This window comes from Plectropomus leopardus, chromosome 15 (assembly GCF_008729295.1).
Source record: "Plectropomus leopardus isolate mb chromosome 15, YSFRI_Pleo_2.0, whole genome shotgun sequence".
Classification (NCBI taxonomy): Eukaryota; Metazoa; Chordata; class Actinopteri; order Perciformes; family Serranidae; genus Plectropomus; species Plectropomus leopardus.
In genome coordinates, this window is record NC_056477.1 from 10,384,993 (window position 1) to 10,402,298 (window position 17,306).

A 17,306-nucleotide genomic window follows, 5' to 3' on the forward strand; every position below is an offset into this window, starting at 1 on the left:
CTTGTTGCTTTGGTCCCATGCAAAATGCTTTAGGTGCAAGGGTTGAGTATTAGGAATACTAAAGTCAGTATAGGGTAGTAAACTAATTAGACTGTCTATTGCTAGAAGGCTGGGTTCCTGTACAGCTGAATGGAGATTTGGTTGCCATGCAGGTTATGGACAAACCGCTGCTTTTCAATGAATGATAACCACTTTTCATGCTAACACTGGTTATCATGTTAATCAGTTTCATGGAAGGACTGTGTCAGGACACATTAGAACAACATTTTGTAAACAGTCACAATGATTATGCCAAAAAATAACAGCCGAAGCTTGAGCTTTGGACACCATGAAACCATTAGAGTCAGCTTGATACCCGAGCCTCTAGCCTCAGGATGTACTAAATAAGTATTAATGAAACATGCGCTATTATTCTAACTTTCTCTATCATAAAATTTATCCACTACATGGATGAATAGATGGAAAGGAAGATGAGTTAAAATGGGAAAGGGGAGGGGACAACGGGCTGCAGAAACACTACTGCATCAAGTCAGGGGCACTGAAGTGTTTGTTTGGTTTTTCAGAGTTTTTATGAGCTGCGATGGAGAGACTAATGTACAGAGTAGAGGTGTACCTCTGTTGTTCTATTCACCATCATCTACAGAGTCAGCCAAGAGAGGAGAGAATGGGCAGTTAGCGAGCAAAAAAACAGAAAACGGCCTCCACTGACATGAAGTGGAGGAGCAGAGAGAGGAGAAGGAGCTCAGTACAAAATAGTTTACGGCAAAAAAGCTCTTGACACAAAGTCAGCTTTGTTACAGGGCTGTGTCCACCAAAGCATGGTTCTCTGAGGGCGGCATATTTTTTAAATTCTTTGCAATGGAAGCATCCTGTATATATGCTATGCTACAAACGCAAGCAGCATGATGGTGCTGAACATCTATTCCGCAGTGACTGTTTTGCATTTGGTTTTTTGTGTGTGCTGAGAGTAGAAAAATGTTGAACTTTGGATAAATCACTGCATTCATCACTCACTTTTTACCCAGTCATCATTATGATTGCCAGTCACACTGGAGGAGAGACAAACACCACAAAAACCAACCATCACATTTCACATCTACAAGTGCTGAACAAAAACAACATTGGAGGAGAAATATTTTAAGATACTATACATATATATAGACAAATTAATATATGTTGCATCTCATGAACCCACAAAGATTGGCTCTCACCTTTGTGTTTCAGCCTAAACTTCATCTAGAGTAAGTTTTCTATCTTGCACTGACATTTATGCAACTGGATGCAACCAAAGTGTCACCCAAACCAAAGAACATTTTACCTCCAAAACGCTCTCAACTGTACATTTTCTGAGGAGTTCCTTGAATTTGTCAGCGGGGAAAAACATGCTTTGGTGGACACATGGCCTAAGATTTAAGTTTAAGAAAAATATTCTGAAACTAGCATGATCATAAAAAAATTTTCATACAAGTACAAAGCAGCTGTTAACTTGATCAACAATGTTAAAAAAAAACTTTCATAAAAACAGCAAAAAAAGTATTCCTGCTCCTTTCCCCTTTCTGCCAAAAAGAACATCAAAAGCAAATTCAATTGAGAAAGAAGAAGAAAAAGGAGGCTAGAAAAAAACTGACAAAGAAAACCAAAGACTTCAATATTTAAAGAAACAATTAATCAAAGAATCAAAAAAATTTAAAAACAAAGCCACTAATTGATCCACCCCCCCGAGACTGGCTGCATCATCACTCACCTTGGACTCGACGTCCGCGTTGTGGTCGTTCTGCAGGAGCAGGGCCGCGGCCTTGGTGTCGTCCTTGCGGGCAGCGATGTGCAGGGCAGGTAGGCGTACCTTGCCCTTTGTATCGTTTTCCAGCAGCAGGGAGACCACCTGGTCATGGCCCTGCTGGAGGGCCACCGCCAGAGGAGTGAAGCCATCCTGCACACGAGGGGGGGGAGAGAGAGGAGTCAGTGGGGCTGGAGGGGCGCTGTGATGCATTACTGGTGACGGAGCTGATGTGAGATGGTTGGTGTGACTGGATGGATGATATGAGCAGGTTAGGAGCATGAGGTCATGGACAGATGCTGGTCCAATATTATATTTTGCTGAGTTATCATTTTGCTGCAGGCAGAGAGGAAAGCAATGCAAGACCCCTGAGTCCTATAGAAGTTTTACAAAGGGTATAATGAAGGTTGTTAATGGTCCAGTGAATTCAGGCTTTTGATTGACTGATTTGATTGAAAGACAAATCTTTTTTAAAGTGCCTTAATGGGAGTCTCAATCAGAACTAGATAAACTTTATTCAGATATACATAAATATCGAGATAGTCATTAAAAAAGTGAAATTGATTGGAAATATGAGTATGAGTAACAGTAATATGTTTCATATTTCTCCATCAAGTCAAAATGCTAACAAATAATTTTTATTACCATATGATTATAACTGGAGGCTACTTTTTTATTTTTACGTTGCCACAATCAAGTATCTTGTTCCAGTTTCACATGGTTCTTTGGGAACGCTGAAGAAAAACAATCATCTGGAAACTTAAAAACTCCTCAACCTTTAGACCTGCTCGGAGCATTTAGGATATTAAATCTGAACTAAATAGCCTGTGTGTCAAACAGTTGCAGAGATTTCGGTACATTCTCAAGCCTCCTCATCATGCAGGACACTAATGTAAGTTATATAATGAAACGATGGGGTGGAAAAGGCTCACGTCTATCTCCTACACACATTGCCCTTATGATGAATTATTCAGCTCCTTGCCACAGCAGTGCGTTTCTGCATACTGTATATTTCAGTGCGTGTGAGTATTTCTGTATGTGCATATGTGCCTGCATTTATATACCTGTGTGAAAATCTGTGTGTGTACATGTGTGCAAACATACTCTTTGTGCATGTCCTGTAGGACAACCAGTGTTCAACCATGTAGCCGATAGATGTAAACCGGTGGACTGTGGACGCGTTTGGGTATTCCATCAGCCCCATCAGCTATTATCTCTCTCTGTGCATGTGTATGTGCTTGTGTGTGTGATATGTGTGTGCATGGGTTCCACAAGCTGAACAACGTAAATCAGAGCAGTAACAGCAGCCGCAGCCGTGGAGGAGAGGCAGCGAGCGGAGCGGACCTCATCTGTGACCCATTCAAGGTCACTCTGCCTCCACCACCATACACTACCAATCAATGAAGCTCTGCCTAGTCCCTCATGAGGAGACAAGGAGGGAAGGAGGAGGGGAAGAGGAGACGGGGCAGGCAGAGGAGGATGGTGGAACGACAGAGAGGTAGACAGAGAGAATGTGAGACAGAAAAGACGAGAAAAAGACAGGAGAGTGGAGGGAGGAGAGGGCGACGAAGAAATAGGAGGAGATGCAGGAGGATGCAGAGAGAAAGGGGTTGGGATGATAAAAGGAGGGAGGGGAGGGAACAGAGGAGGAGAGGAGATGAAGGTGGTTAGTACAACAGATGTAAAGACCACACATGACCAAGGAAAATGGGGACTCCCTAAAAACACGGGGTTTCACCCGGGGGTGGTTACGTCCTTTGTTCCACAGAGTGTTTTGCCTGATGTGCATCCTTATCTACTCGCACTGGGTCATCTCATCAGTTGCTGAATTAGCTAGCTAAACCATAACCTAAAAAGTTGTTTATTAGCTTAATAATTACCTTAACCCCAAGATTAAACCTACAGGAGACGTCATGCCTAACTGTGACTTCCAATGAAAATTATTTTTTACTTTTATGTGCTTATCAAGTCATAAAGATGCACTTAGATTTTTGCTCCCTGTACCGCTGGCAAGCTGCAACCACAATTAGATTTCCTTGAAGATTTTCAAATAAATTTTACCTGAATGCTGATCAGTTTTCAAGTTGACCATCATAATGACAAAGTGAAAAATATGTGCAACTAAATAGTGCTTACATATATTGACATTTAGATGGAAAAAATCATGTCCAATAACAAAAATCTACTCAGATGGCCAGTATGTATTCTCATAAAGTTGTATCCTGATGGCAATATGAGGCAGACAATCAGTTTCCACGTACAAAGTTTATATAATTGTGAGACCACAAATATCAGTTATAGGACAACATCTATGGCTTCATGCTTGTAGTGCATATTACTCAGTCTAGTTTGTCCAATTTGACAAGCTTTAGAAATAAATCTTACCCATACTTTGCCACTCATTTTCATCAAACCAAAATTATTAAGGATTTTTGTTCTGCATTCTTACAAAGGTGCACAAAAATATAAACATGCATTCAAAGCACAGGCTGGCTCAGACGGCAGCACTTGCCGAACTATGCACTGCTACATCCTGCAAAACCCCACCCCTCGGGGTGAATCCCCGTGTTTTTAGGGAGTCCCGAGGAAAATGCATGGAAACATACTGTAACGGTATGACAGTAGAGAGGACTGGCACACATACACACACAATAACAAACACACACACAGACATGTACAGTACCTCAGTGGCCATACTCTGGCTGGCGCTGTGCTCCAGAAGGAACCGCACCACCTCCAGGTGATTCTCCTGGGCGGCCATGTACAGAGGAGTGAAGCCATTCTGCACAAAAAACACACATGCACATTTACAAAATGGTTAAGTTTGAACTTAGCAGCAACTTATGCTGCAAATAAATACATATTTCTTTGTAGTCAGCTTTTTTAAAAGTGGCTTTGGGGCAAGTTTTTCTATTATCGGAGCACTGCAGGCTTTTTCCTCTACTTTGCATATAAAGTGCATCATAAAAACACACTGAATGTAATGTGGAATGTACCATTATGTTTTAAATGATGACACTTCAACTGTCAAATGATACAAATGTGATTGCCAGTCTTGAGAATGAGAGATATCCAGAGAAAAAGATCTCATTGACGAAACAAAATGTTCATGTAAGTCTGTGAGCCTTTTGTGCTGCTGTCACATCTCTAGTGGCTCTTTCAAGGTCCTATATGAAAAGAGAGAAAGCAGCTGCTTGAAATCTGTCTTCTCACCTTGATCTTACAGAATTAAATGTAAAATGCAAGGACATCAGTTTCCTGAAGACGAGGAGGCCTAGTTGGCGTCATGCCAGACTGTGTCAATAAGGATATTTCCACTGAGTGATTCCCCTCACTGCCCGTGATCACATGATACAGTATCGTCCAAACAAGTGTGTGTGCGTCACTGCACTGTCATTACACTTACGTTGTTTCAGGTCCTAAATGTAGACCAGCAGGACCTTAGTGTCATTTTGACGTTGTGTGTGTGACCGTGTGTGTGCATGTTGAGCATATCCCACCTGAGATTGTGCGTTGACATTGGCTCCATTTGTGACCAGCTCTTTGACCACTTCCGTTTGGCCGGCCAGCGAGGCTATGTGCAGAGCAGTGTTTCCTTTCTGGATTACATGGAAAAACCACAGGAATGTGTGTTAAGCTCTGCCACACCTGTCCCATCATACTTGCTTGTGTGTATGTGAGTCACTATAGCCTGTATATATCCATGTCAGTATCCATGTTCACCAGTGAATCCCCTCACGCCAACCACACTTTTGTGCCGCCGCTTGCATTCCAGCTCTGGCATCCCCCTGCCTGCACTGCCAACAATGTGTCACTTCCGAAGCCTACTCATAAATGAGCTCTTGCTGAGCCATCGCCATAAATAAAACTACAGGAGGTGTTTTATAAACCGGTGCAGGTCCTTGTAAAGGGAGAGTTGACCCCCAGCATTTCTCCTGGCCGCGTGATACTGAGCTCTGTTATATGCGACAAGTGCTATTGCACAATCTTGAGTTTGTCACATGCACTGCACACTGTAGCAAGGAAATCGGATATCTACTGTGGCACAAGGCAGATTAATAGAGACAGAAAACACAGTTTGGTTTATAATGTAGCTGAAGACAAGAGCTTGTGAGCTTTACAAAGTCACTTCATTATGGTTAATGGGCTTTCTCACTGACTATACTTTATTATAGACACTTACGTGTCACCAGCCACACATATTTTTACAGGATATTGGTATGTTCCCACAGCAGCTTAACTGTGCTGTATTTTCTGTGAAAAAACAAATATGCTTAGAGAAATGCAAATGCCTCTACAGAGTGGACATAATGTCATCATAAACAGCACAGTGCAATATAATGCAATGGCTATTCAAAATACACAAACAGAATACTACCTATGTGAAGCTTACATTGTTTGGGGCACTAATCTGTAAGATATCATAAATACTATTGTATGAGGATACACCTCTTTATTAACTGTGTGGTAAAAAAAAAAAAACACAGCACAATTCACTGGGAAAACATCGCCACTAAACATTTTCTCGGCAGCAGTTATGTTTCCCTCAAATGTATCTGGCAATTCGTTGTGAATTAAAAATAACTTCTAGCAAATTGGCATGAATGCCTCTACAGCCTAAAAAAATAGTGTGAAAAAAACTCCCCCCTGTTTCAAGCTGAACATCGCAAGCTGCACAAATATAATGCAATCCAGTAAAACACCACAAACTACAGCCCGAGAAGTTGCATGCAACTTAAATCAACATCTCTCTGACAGTCTCAACATTGTAAGCATCACAGACGGTATCATTTGTTTTAGAGCGTCTTTGGGCCTAATGAACCGAGAACAAGGCCTCTTGTTTAAATCTCCCTCAACAAGAGCAGCACAACATTAGAGGAGCAGATATACAATTAACTTTAGCATTGAACACCCACACAGTCTAAATAAAACACTCTGCGTTACTAAATCTTGGTATCCTGGATGACACTGCCTCCCTGATTGCCTCCATCAGCTGCACAAAATAGACACTGATAGGCGTTAGGGGGCAAGCAGTGGATTCCCAAGATCTCACACTAATCCCTCAGCATCCTCGGGTCACAATAGAGAGAGGCTTTAATTGGGGAGATTTTCTCCTTGATCTTGAATATTTCATTGTGTACTCTGTTTGTGTCAGCACTAGGCGTGTGGCCTGTGGCAGAGAGGCTGAACCAGACGACTAAATGGGAGTGAAAGCCTCGTGGGCTCGAATCTGAATGTTTTCAGTGGCTCCCCCTCTCAACTGTTTTCAGCATCAGAGTAAAGATGCTTCAAAGGAGGAGACTCTCCCCTGATGTAGTAGAGTACTACAAAAAATATAACACATCTGCTGCTACCTTGTTCTTTTACATATATACTTCCAAGTGATGCACACTTCAAATTTTACTGAACTCCTTTTGCTACATATGTTTTATTATTTCTCGCTTAATTCTCTCACTTATTTCCAGCAGCATTTCCCACAGGGATCATCAAATATTAATCCAATATTAAACCCTAAATGAAACGCTGCACACTTACAGTAGTTGCACCATAGCTGCATGCTGTTAAACCTTAAAGTGCAGCCATGTTTTGTGCTGGATCCAAATATAGTCCTGCGTAACATCAGCTGATAGGTATTGGGGCGGGTCTTACCTTTGTGGCTGCATCCACAGCGGCTTCGAGCTTCAGCAGCTCAGCAACAACCTCTACATGCCCCTCTTTGGAGGCTAGATGGAGAGCGTTCAGACCATTCTGAGAGAGAAATGGAATTTAGTGGAGTTGGTGTAGTTCATGCACAAGAGTATACTGTAGGATAATGTTAAATTGTGCTTATCTCTCTGAAATCTGGGCAAATTGGCTTGTTTAAAAAAATAAAATAAAATGTGCAAGATGGCAATGAGCAACTTACCTAAAAAATGTCAAGAATTTAGTAAAAAGTACAAAAAAATTCCCCCGAAAATGAGGAAAAAAAGGAATGACCTGGAAAAAGTGCTTTAAAATTATATTAATGCAGTAAAATATTTCAAGAATAATAAAAAATAAAATAGAAATAAAATGATAATTATAGATGTAGTTTTTTTCCCAAGTTTCTGAAAAAAATATTTTTTGACTAAATTCTTGCAATTTCTAGCCAAGTTGCTTAATGACTTTTTTTTGTTCAAAAGATATCAAAACAATTTGCTCAAGGTTCAGAGGGTTAAAAGATGGGTTACAATCATGAAATATGTCATCTAGAGGATGATCCTGCTTGTTCAGTTGAGCCCTGGAGCCCTGCATTTGAAATTTAGCTGATGCAGCAGAGTGTCTGTGTGTGTAGAGAAAAATATCTTTAACTCCTAGGAGGAAAGACACTCTCAAGAACATTTTAGTGTCTTGATAAAAGTCCCAGAAAACATACCTGATTGCAAATGTTGATCTCAACCCCAGACTTGAGGTAGTCAAGGACCTTTTCAAGGTTCCCTGCCCGGGCAGCTCGCAGGTAACTGGCATTGCTGTCAGACTGGAGAGGAAGAAGAGAGAGAAGAAAGAGGACATGAGTACGTTAAGTCAGACTCTGAACACATGCTTATCTGCATCAAACTGTTACAATTAATTGCACAAGAGAATAAAAGCACACACGAATGCCAAAATTTTACTGTACCAGGTAGAACTCTGTCATAATTTCTCACATATCCATGAAACATCACAACAGGGGAAAGAATAAAGCCAATATCCACACACACAGAAGGTCCATTGTGCCATTAAAATCAATAAGTCCACTGGTGTCTCAAATTTAAGACACTAAAACATCTAAAAAAAAGAAAAAAAAAGAAAAAGTAAATCCATGAGAACGGCAGCGGAGCCACATTCTAACAATTCACGTCATCCGCCGTCATCCTTTGGATCCCATCCGACTGTTATTTCAGCTTTGTTAAATCCAAAAGTCTCTGATTCCCAAACGTAGGAAGTTCAGTGACCGGGTGGTCCTTACAGCTGCCACAGAGACCTCCTCTCCTCCACAGAGACCTCCTCTCATCCACATAGATGTCCTCTGAATCCACCAGTAAAGCAGTTGTGAGTGTAGTCGCTGTGCTACAAGAAGCAGAGCATACTCTATTCTGCTTGGCTGTCCTTTATTTCACTACAGAAATAGGGCTATGCACACCAAAATAAAATGATGAGGCAAGCATGTTTTTGCCCCCATAACAAATGTGGTGTGTATGAGAGAGAGGAGGAGGAGAGAGGGAGGGGGAGAGATCGAAAGAAGGATGAGAGTAGACAAAGAGATGGAGAAACAGAGAGAAGAAGAGAGGGGGGTTGTGATTCTTTTCAGTGTTCATGTTGGCTCCTAGGACATTTGGTTTGACATAAAATGACACCCAGCAAACTCTGCACATTTTGTCTCCCTCCTTCGCCTCGCAAAGAGCGTTTTGTAAAACTCAGCAGTGGAGTGCACGAGGGAGAGAAGCTGTGATACGCTGCTTCGTAATAGAGGCTCAAAAACCGAATTCCCCCTGAATTATCAAAAGCCCAGACCTGCTAAATTTAGCCCTGCGTCCAGAGACACTTAGGATAAACTCAGCAGGGCCAAACGGTATGAGCGGTTATCCAACATTGTACTCTCCGCCTCCCCCTCTGCCAAAAATAACCCTGACAAACACAGAGAGGATCTGACCCAAAGCCAAAAAGTGAGTGAACAAGACATCCAGTATCAGATTGTTCCGCTGATAAGGCTGTTTAAAACTGTGAGAGGAAAGTATTTGTATATTTGCACAAACAAAACAACGGCAGATGAAACCGTGTTAACTGGAAACAAAGTCATTTCCTGATTACAAGAAACCATTAAAGCTCATATCAGCTCACATCTACAAATGCCTTCTTCCAATTTCCATCCCCCAACCCCCAGACAACCGTTTGATAGCACTGAACCACTAATGATGTTTCTGTTCTCATGGCCTTGAGAAAAGTCATGATGCAACACAATGTGTCACTTGCTCACAGCCTGAACCATCGGGATCTTTATCTGTATCTATACCTATATCTATATCTATCTCTGTATATAGTGTTTTCTTTATGTTATTCTGGATGTCAAAGACAAGAAAAGACCAACACTTTCCAAAGCGATGAAAAGCAAACAAACAATTCAATTCATCATCTAAATGTGAGTTAATTCTACATCACAATGCAACATAACAGAGGTAACAAGAACAACTATATTCCACTACTCTTAAGTCATGGACACCAAGAAACAGCGTCCTTCATGATGACCTGTTCGAAACACTCTGGCTCCAGTCCAGTCTAAACCGAGCCAGCAGACACTCCACCAGCGCTCTGCCATCTCAGCATCTCACCTCAACACTGACACTGAAGTAAACTCGCTGAACTTATTCTACGATACATTTATGTTACGTCTTCATGGTATCACATGACTCATAGTGACTAAAATCAGTGCCCTACAGGAATGACATTTCTCTGTGATAAGAAATGGTGCTAAGAAGGGAATATATAAAGATCATGGTGGTCATTCCCTTAAGAGAAACTTCATAACATTTCTTTAAACTATATATTTGATAGTTTTTTGTTTTTTTTTTGTCTTTGTGTAAAAATAAAGTATATAAAACTGTAGTATGATCATTATTGTGTATGACTTGTTTTGGAACTTTGTTTTTGTATCGCTTTGTTTTTGAATCTCCTCAACTGAGTAGTGAAAGGGTCGTTGAATAGAATATGATACGTAAAAAGGATAGGTACAGTAAGCTTAAGCTCTTTTTGGTCAATGTATTTTTACAAACCGTTTTTCCTTTGTATTTATCTCTTTTTATGTGCATTCTATTTTCTTTTATATGTTAATAAAGACAGAAATAAATACTCCTCCTCCTACTACTACTACTACTTAATCTTCTTAATCTTCTTCTATTTTACTAAAACTAAGTTTTCTTTTAAAAAGTTTCAAAAGACAGCAAAGAAAAAAGTGGTGTGAGTGACATTTGACCAACTTTAAAGGACAGCCAAAACTGAAAAAAAGACCACACTTTGTCTCTGCGACATTTATTGTTTATAATCTTAAATACCAAAAAATCATAAACACATGGATGGCAGTATGCTTATAAACACTATATCGATATTTACTGAAAGATTTTTTGTAAGTAAATGAGTGCACTTACACTCTTTGTGGCCTCAAATAGTTGAGTGTGTTCCACTTTCTTTTGTTCTTTTATCTGTCTTTTGTTCTTTTGTTTGTGTTTAATGTTCTTTTGGTTTTTGATACTCTGGATTGTTGATTGACAAGCACCCTTTTGGCTGTAGAAGAGCTTTAATTTGATATATATAACTCATTTTTGCCTAAAATATTAGGTATGCCCCCCCCTTTTTTTTTTTACATCATTAAATAAAGATCTATTTAACAAGTCCAATCATATGATAACTTTATTTACTCTAACAAAGGTTTTAAATGCACTGATAAGAGTCAGCAAGTTTTATTTTGTCTTAATGTTTTTTTTAACCTCTCTGGTAGAACACTTGTGCCAACATGTTGTTTATAAAAGTGCACTATGAATAAATATACCCGTCTTTCTGCAACACTATAAATGACTGAAAGCCACGCAGCTTCTTTATGAATTATTCAAGTCAAAATCTCTCCTCGTATTACAATAACTGTGCAGCATGTGTGCATCTGCGTGCACGTCTGCATGCTGGTACACATGTTGCTTACATAACCGGCATGTGTGTGTGTGTAGAGCACGTCTGTGTGACCCTCGACTCTCAGGCTTTGTGTCACTAAATGCTTGACCGCTCTAAAACCTCTGACATGGAAATGCACGGGTCGCACTGCTGTGGACAGGCAGCGAGCATGACAACTGCTCAGTGATTTACACCATCAAATATTATGTAAGTCAGGCCATAAACTGAGACCAGAAATAGAAACAGCTATTAAAATATGGAGGTCTAAGAGTATTTTTAAAGTTTTACATCTTTGCAAAGGTTACAATTTTGGAAACAGTTTTCCAATATCACGCAGAGCTCTTTGCCTTTCCTTCTGCCCAAGCTTAAGTGCCAACAGATTAAGCAGTCTTCACCCAGAAGTCACTATTCACTGCTCTCGTCAGTTTATCCTTTAATGCCCGCAGTGAAAACCAATGACCAACATGTCCAAGCCTCCATCCACATCCCATCTATGACCAACATGAGGGATCTTGAAGTCGCTGTGAATGAGGCATTACACAGGACGGGGCAAGAGATTAGTAAGAGAAATATCATTAAGCCTTCACAGATCAGAGGTTCAAAGAAAATGGGGCCATTAAAGACTAGGTTAAGCCTGAAGGAAAGCATTAATCTAATGTTAGATAGAAGGGAGGGGATGAGACAGAGAGAGAGAGGAATATGACATACAAGTGATAGCTGGAAAAGCTGAGAATTTAGCATTCCCAATTACAGTCTTACGAAGTAAAAATGCAGCTAATTTCTGAGTAAGTCGCTGTAAAAAGGACTATTAACCATCTCAGTTTTAATTAAAAATGCCCTCTGGTCACTGACTGGTGTCTGCAGATGCTCTTAAAAAAGGGAGAGGAAAAACTGAAACATTGTGTAACTGTAAAACCTTGGTTTAACAGCAGAAGGGCTGTAATATGTAGGTTAATTAGATTACTGCACCTCTATTTTTTATTTTTAAGAGTCAGAGTGTTCAAAATCCTTGAAGATGAACAACACAAATAAAGCACAATCTGCAAACCCTGTCATATTGCCAAACTGATATTTTAAAGTGCATCAGTAACTGAAAGTTTGAAATATTTCCTAAAGGATTCCTTATTTTCTTTTCTTTTCTTTCTTCTTAATTTTAAAGAACGGTGACAAAGATGTGCATTCATGTGGGACATTTGTAGATGAAAACTTAATTTGTCACTCTTTCAGGTGACACTGTTCATAAAGGATCTCTGTATTACAATACCTTGTTACTCACTGACTGACATATATCCTGACATTATGCACTACTATACTAATATTAAATGATTACAACATTCAGAGCATATCTATTATAGACGGGCTGAGCCAGGATTATGTGAACACTGTCTTTAACATGGAGGCAACTGTGCCAGCAGCTAATGGTGCTAACAGCACAAACAGTGCAAACTCCATGAACAGTGCTGACAAAAATAACAGTGCTGACAGAGCTGATGGTTTTTAACGTGGGGGAGAACCAGAAGGTGGGAGTTATGCAACAATGCCCACGCTGTTAACAGCTGTAAACACCCATAATCGCCATAGCACAGTGCAGAGCAGCAGAAATTAGCTAGCCACTGAGACATGCACACTGAACTCACATGAACTCACATGTGGGCGTACCATCTTCCACTACATCAGACAGATTAAAACACAAAGAAGTAGCATGAGTCAATTCCTTATTCAGGATGCCACTACTCCACAATATCTTTCCACAGCAAATAAATGTTAACTGCTATATTAATGCTCAAAATACCATAAACAGAACTTTTAAGAAGGGTTTAAGAAAAGACTGAACTGTTTTCACAATGGAAAAGCGACAAAATCAGGCATAGTAACAAAAGACAATGCTCATACAAGAAGAAAAAACACATTCTTGATTTTCGGGTCTGCTATTAATCGGCACTATTGTTATAGCCTACACTAAGTAAAGGATATAAGGAGCTATTTGCAGCTGTAAAACACTGGAATAAAAAGTAAAATTACAAAATTCATTTGTTTTGGTTAATTGTGAGTTGAATTCCAAATTCACAGTTTGATGTCCAATGCTGGACACAGTGTATCATTCCCTTTAAGTATAAATTGGTAAAGTATATTGAATTCTTGTAACCGCAAAATAGACTATACAGTAATACACAATAGTACTACTACTACTAATAATACAAGTGGGTTGTAATATGGAATTGAAACACACTATCTGTCATGATCTCCAATACAAGCTGGGCTGTCAGATTTTTTGTGTGATTCACATCGTTGATTCTAGACATAGAGATTCATGATGTTTTGGAGCTGCAGAGCATTTGTTTTCATTTGTGCTGAATCTGTGCTTGGCACTTCTCCTCCTCATGACATCAACTCAATGATAGTCGAGATGGATAGAGGATATTTAGATGTATAAAGACTGATATCCCCGGGCCGCCAGACTGCGATGATGTCAGTTTGGCACTCGAGCTTGAAACAAAACAGACACTCACGCAGCTTTTTTTGTAATGCACACATTTAAGAAGGGGTGTATCAAAATGTACATGCCTGCACACACTTTAGGACAGTATTTACTTAAAACACATGCAGGAAACAATCATGTTCACACATAAACAAACAACACAGGGGGTGTTGATGTCATTGCTGTAGGCTCTGGGTGAACTGAGCGAGATTAGAAGAGGAGAGCCAGGCCAGCAGTGGCTGTATTGTTTCACTTTATCCCTCCTGACTGCACAAAACACACAGAGCGCCACAGCTCCACTAGCACAAAGCCAGGGCATCCAGTGTTCGCACCACAACACCCACCAGTGCCAAAGAGCCTCACCCCATCAACATCCATGTGTCCAAACCATCAAACCTCTCAAACCTCCTTTCCTGAACAGTTCTTCTTGTTTTTTTTGCTTTCCCTAAAGGCTAAATATAGCAACCCTATTGATGAATTAATGCCCCCATTTCACTGTCACCGCAAAATCATTATTAAGGCTTTAAGAGGAATGGATGCAAGGCATGTTACTGGCAACACGATGAATAGTAATCTATAACTGGAGTCTTTACATTTTAGAGCCTTCTCTGATTTCAAATGCACAAGATGTTCAATGCGCAGATTTAGATTTTTGTTGCTCTCAAACAAGGTCACCGTAAACATCACAAAACCACATTTTACAAATAGTGCAAAGGTGCAGAGTGCAAATGGTGCTGGAATAATGAGGAATTAAACACCTAAAAAGTTGCTTATGTACATGAAGTTGGCTGATTCGAAGCTACCTTGCAAAATTTCAGGACCACGCCTCAACTGTGTCACTTCCTGCATAAATACTCGTCTAACCCACTGCTGCTGTCCCGCTCTTGTATTCTTCGCCCCTCCCCTCTAGCCTGTTCTTCACTTCCTCTCTTCAACATAGAGTCCTGAAGGGGTTTGTCATGTCCGAGTGCAAAGGCAGATCCCCTGTCGACTCATTTTGACCACAATCACTTAAATTTCTCTGATTGCATTTTTATAGAAAATGTTAGTCTCTCCATAATTACCGGTGAATTCAGTTGAATTTTATGTATAAATCACAATAGCAAATCACAATTTGCCTCAGAGGGCTTTATAGCATGTGGCATCCCTCTGTTCTAAGACCTTCACAGCAGATAAGGAACCCTTTACTAGCAACAAATGGTAGAAACCTCAGGAAGAAACAAGCATCTGAGGAGAGATCCCTCTCCTTGGACAGACGGACGGACAATAGCTGTTGTGTGTACAGAACAGACCTAATAAAATCATAGTAATCCATATGACAAAATGAAACATATAGGGAGAAGAGGGAGAGAGACATCAACAATAAAAACAACAACTACAGTGATAACAGAGTAAAGTGCTGTTTTATTTTCGATGACAGTGCATCAACATCTTCCTCATAGCTGACTGTAAATATCATGTGCCACACAAAAACACTCCTCTATTGTAGCCGTGTTGCTGATGGAAAGCACCACGAATTTCAAGAGCACTGCAAAGAGGAGACGAGTGGCTCAATGTGTCGTGCCCTCTATCGACCACTGAGAGAAATAACCGTGAGAAACTGGAGTGAGTAAATGAATGAAGCTGCATTAAGACACCCGAGGAGCTACTACAACAAGCCATCTTCAACACAGCAACATGATTTTATTACATCTTAAAAAAAATAGTTTGACATTTTGTGACATGTATATTTGCTGTCTTGCTGAGAGTTAAATGAGAAGATTTAAACTGCTCTCATGTCTGTGAGGATATGAAGCTACTGAAATAGGAGATGGTTAGCTTAACGTAGCAAAAAGACTGGAAACAGGGTTCCTACAGCTTAATGCAAATTTGATTTAGACTTTTTTATTGCCACCTGGAATGAAATTTAAGACCAATTTTACAAGAATCAAAACTAAAGTATAATTTTGCCTAAATGTTTATTGTAGCATAAGACATGACATTTTTGTCCTGTGAAAATGTTACTTTATCTGTACCAAATGTTGAAAAAAAAACTTTATAGAGTGGGACACATGGAAGACAATGAACATATTATCATATAATAATTTATTTTCTTTTTTAGGAATGAATGGCATTTTTGATAGGTCTCTTTGCATGTGAGATCCCACTGCCTGAATTCCTATTATAATGAGTTTAAGAGGAGGAATTTGGGAAATTATTTAAAAGTAGATGTTACCACTTATTTTGAGATTTTACAATGCAACATAAAAAAATGTTTATAAAATCTTATTCCTTGTGTCCAAAAAATGTTAAAGAATCAAGCCATTTTAATAATAAAATGACTGACTGACTCTGTCCAAAAATATTTGTTGGTTAAATCTGTGTCTAAGAAAGCAAAGCAGTGCATATCCCTAAATGTCAAACTATTCCTTTAATAGAGGAAACGTCCAGCTTGCTAAATACTTCACACATGCCTCTATTTAGACAACACGCAGGTGCATGTGCAGTTCATTTTCTAGACTCCAAACTCCCTGATCTGTGCTGGAAAACTCCTGCAGACAAACATATATTTTACACCTGACTGCAGTGGATCAGTTTTTCAAGTTCATACACACATGCACACACACGCCCATGCAGTCATAATGAATGATACAGGACGAGTTCATTCTAGCGGTTTGCAGCACCACTGAACTCACATCAATCTCTGAGACCAGCCAGCAACCTCTCTCATAAAATAACACCAAATCATAAAACAAATCTAAGTTGTCAGAATTAAAATCACACTGTTACAAATGGGAGAATAAATCCAGTACTCACTTGTGTTAGGAAGACAACACCCTCTTCCACTGCCATGTTCACTTTCTTTCCTCTCCTCTGTGTGAAGAGGAGTGAAACCTGAGCTCAGAGTGGCCAAGCAGCCAAGCAGCCAAACTGCCAACCAGTCATCTACTCAATCAGTCCATCAGCGAGCTTTGTCCTTATCTTAACCTCGTGGGCATCCATCCCACCCTGAGGAAAGAGCAAGGTGCTATTGGCTCACGTAACAAGTTAAAAAAAAAAAAAAAAGCTCTGGAGGTAGCGGATACAACAATTCCTTCCGCTGTCTGGTTGATGCCCTGCACATCAGGAAGAGGGATGGAGGGAGGAAAGAATTAAGGATGAAGGGTGAAGAGGCAAGGAGAGGAGAGGGGGTCTATCTAACTCTTAAACAAAGCGTCTCGCAGTCTTTCACGCTGCGCAAAGGACACATAACAAATCCCTTCTGCTGCCTCTCTCTCCCCTCTATCCCTTTTTTTTTTTTTTTNGTCTATCTAACTCTTAAACAAAGCGTCTCGCAGTCTTTCACGCTGCGCAAAGGACACATAACAAATCCCTTCTGCTGCCTCTCTCTCCCCTCTATCCCTTTTTTTTTTT

General features: G+C 40.0%; 1 protein-coding gene across 1 annotated transcript in view; it reads right to left on the bottom strand.

Moving 5' to 3' along the window:
* Nucleotides 1-17,306, bottom strand: part of LOC121955007 (ankyrin-3-like) — a 167,860-nt gene that overhangs the window by 71,175 nt on the left and 79,379 nt on the right. Inside the window, exons 2-6 of the mRNA XM_042502782.1 lie at nt 8,172-8,273; nt 7,427-7,525; nt 5,278-5,376; nt 4,461-4,559; nt 1,745-1,930 (exon numbers count right to left, since the gene is read on the bottom strand). Of these exons, the coding sequence (XP_042358716.1) occupies nt 1,745-1,930; nt 4,461-4,559; nt 5,278-5,376; nt 7,427-7,525; nt 8,172-8,273 (585 nt within the window). The remainder of the gene's footprint in view (nt 1-1,744; nt 1,931-4,460; nt 4,560-5,277; nt 5,377-7,426; nt 7,526-8,171; nt 8,274-17,306) is intronic.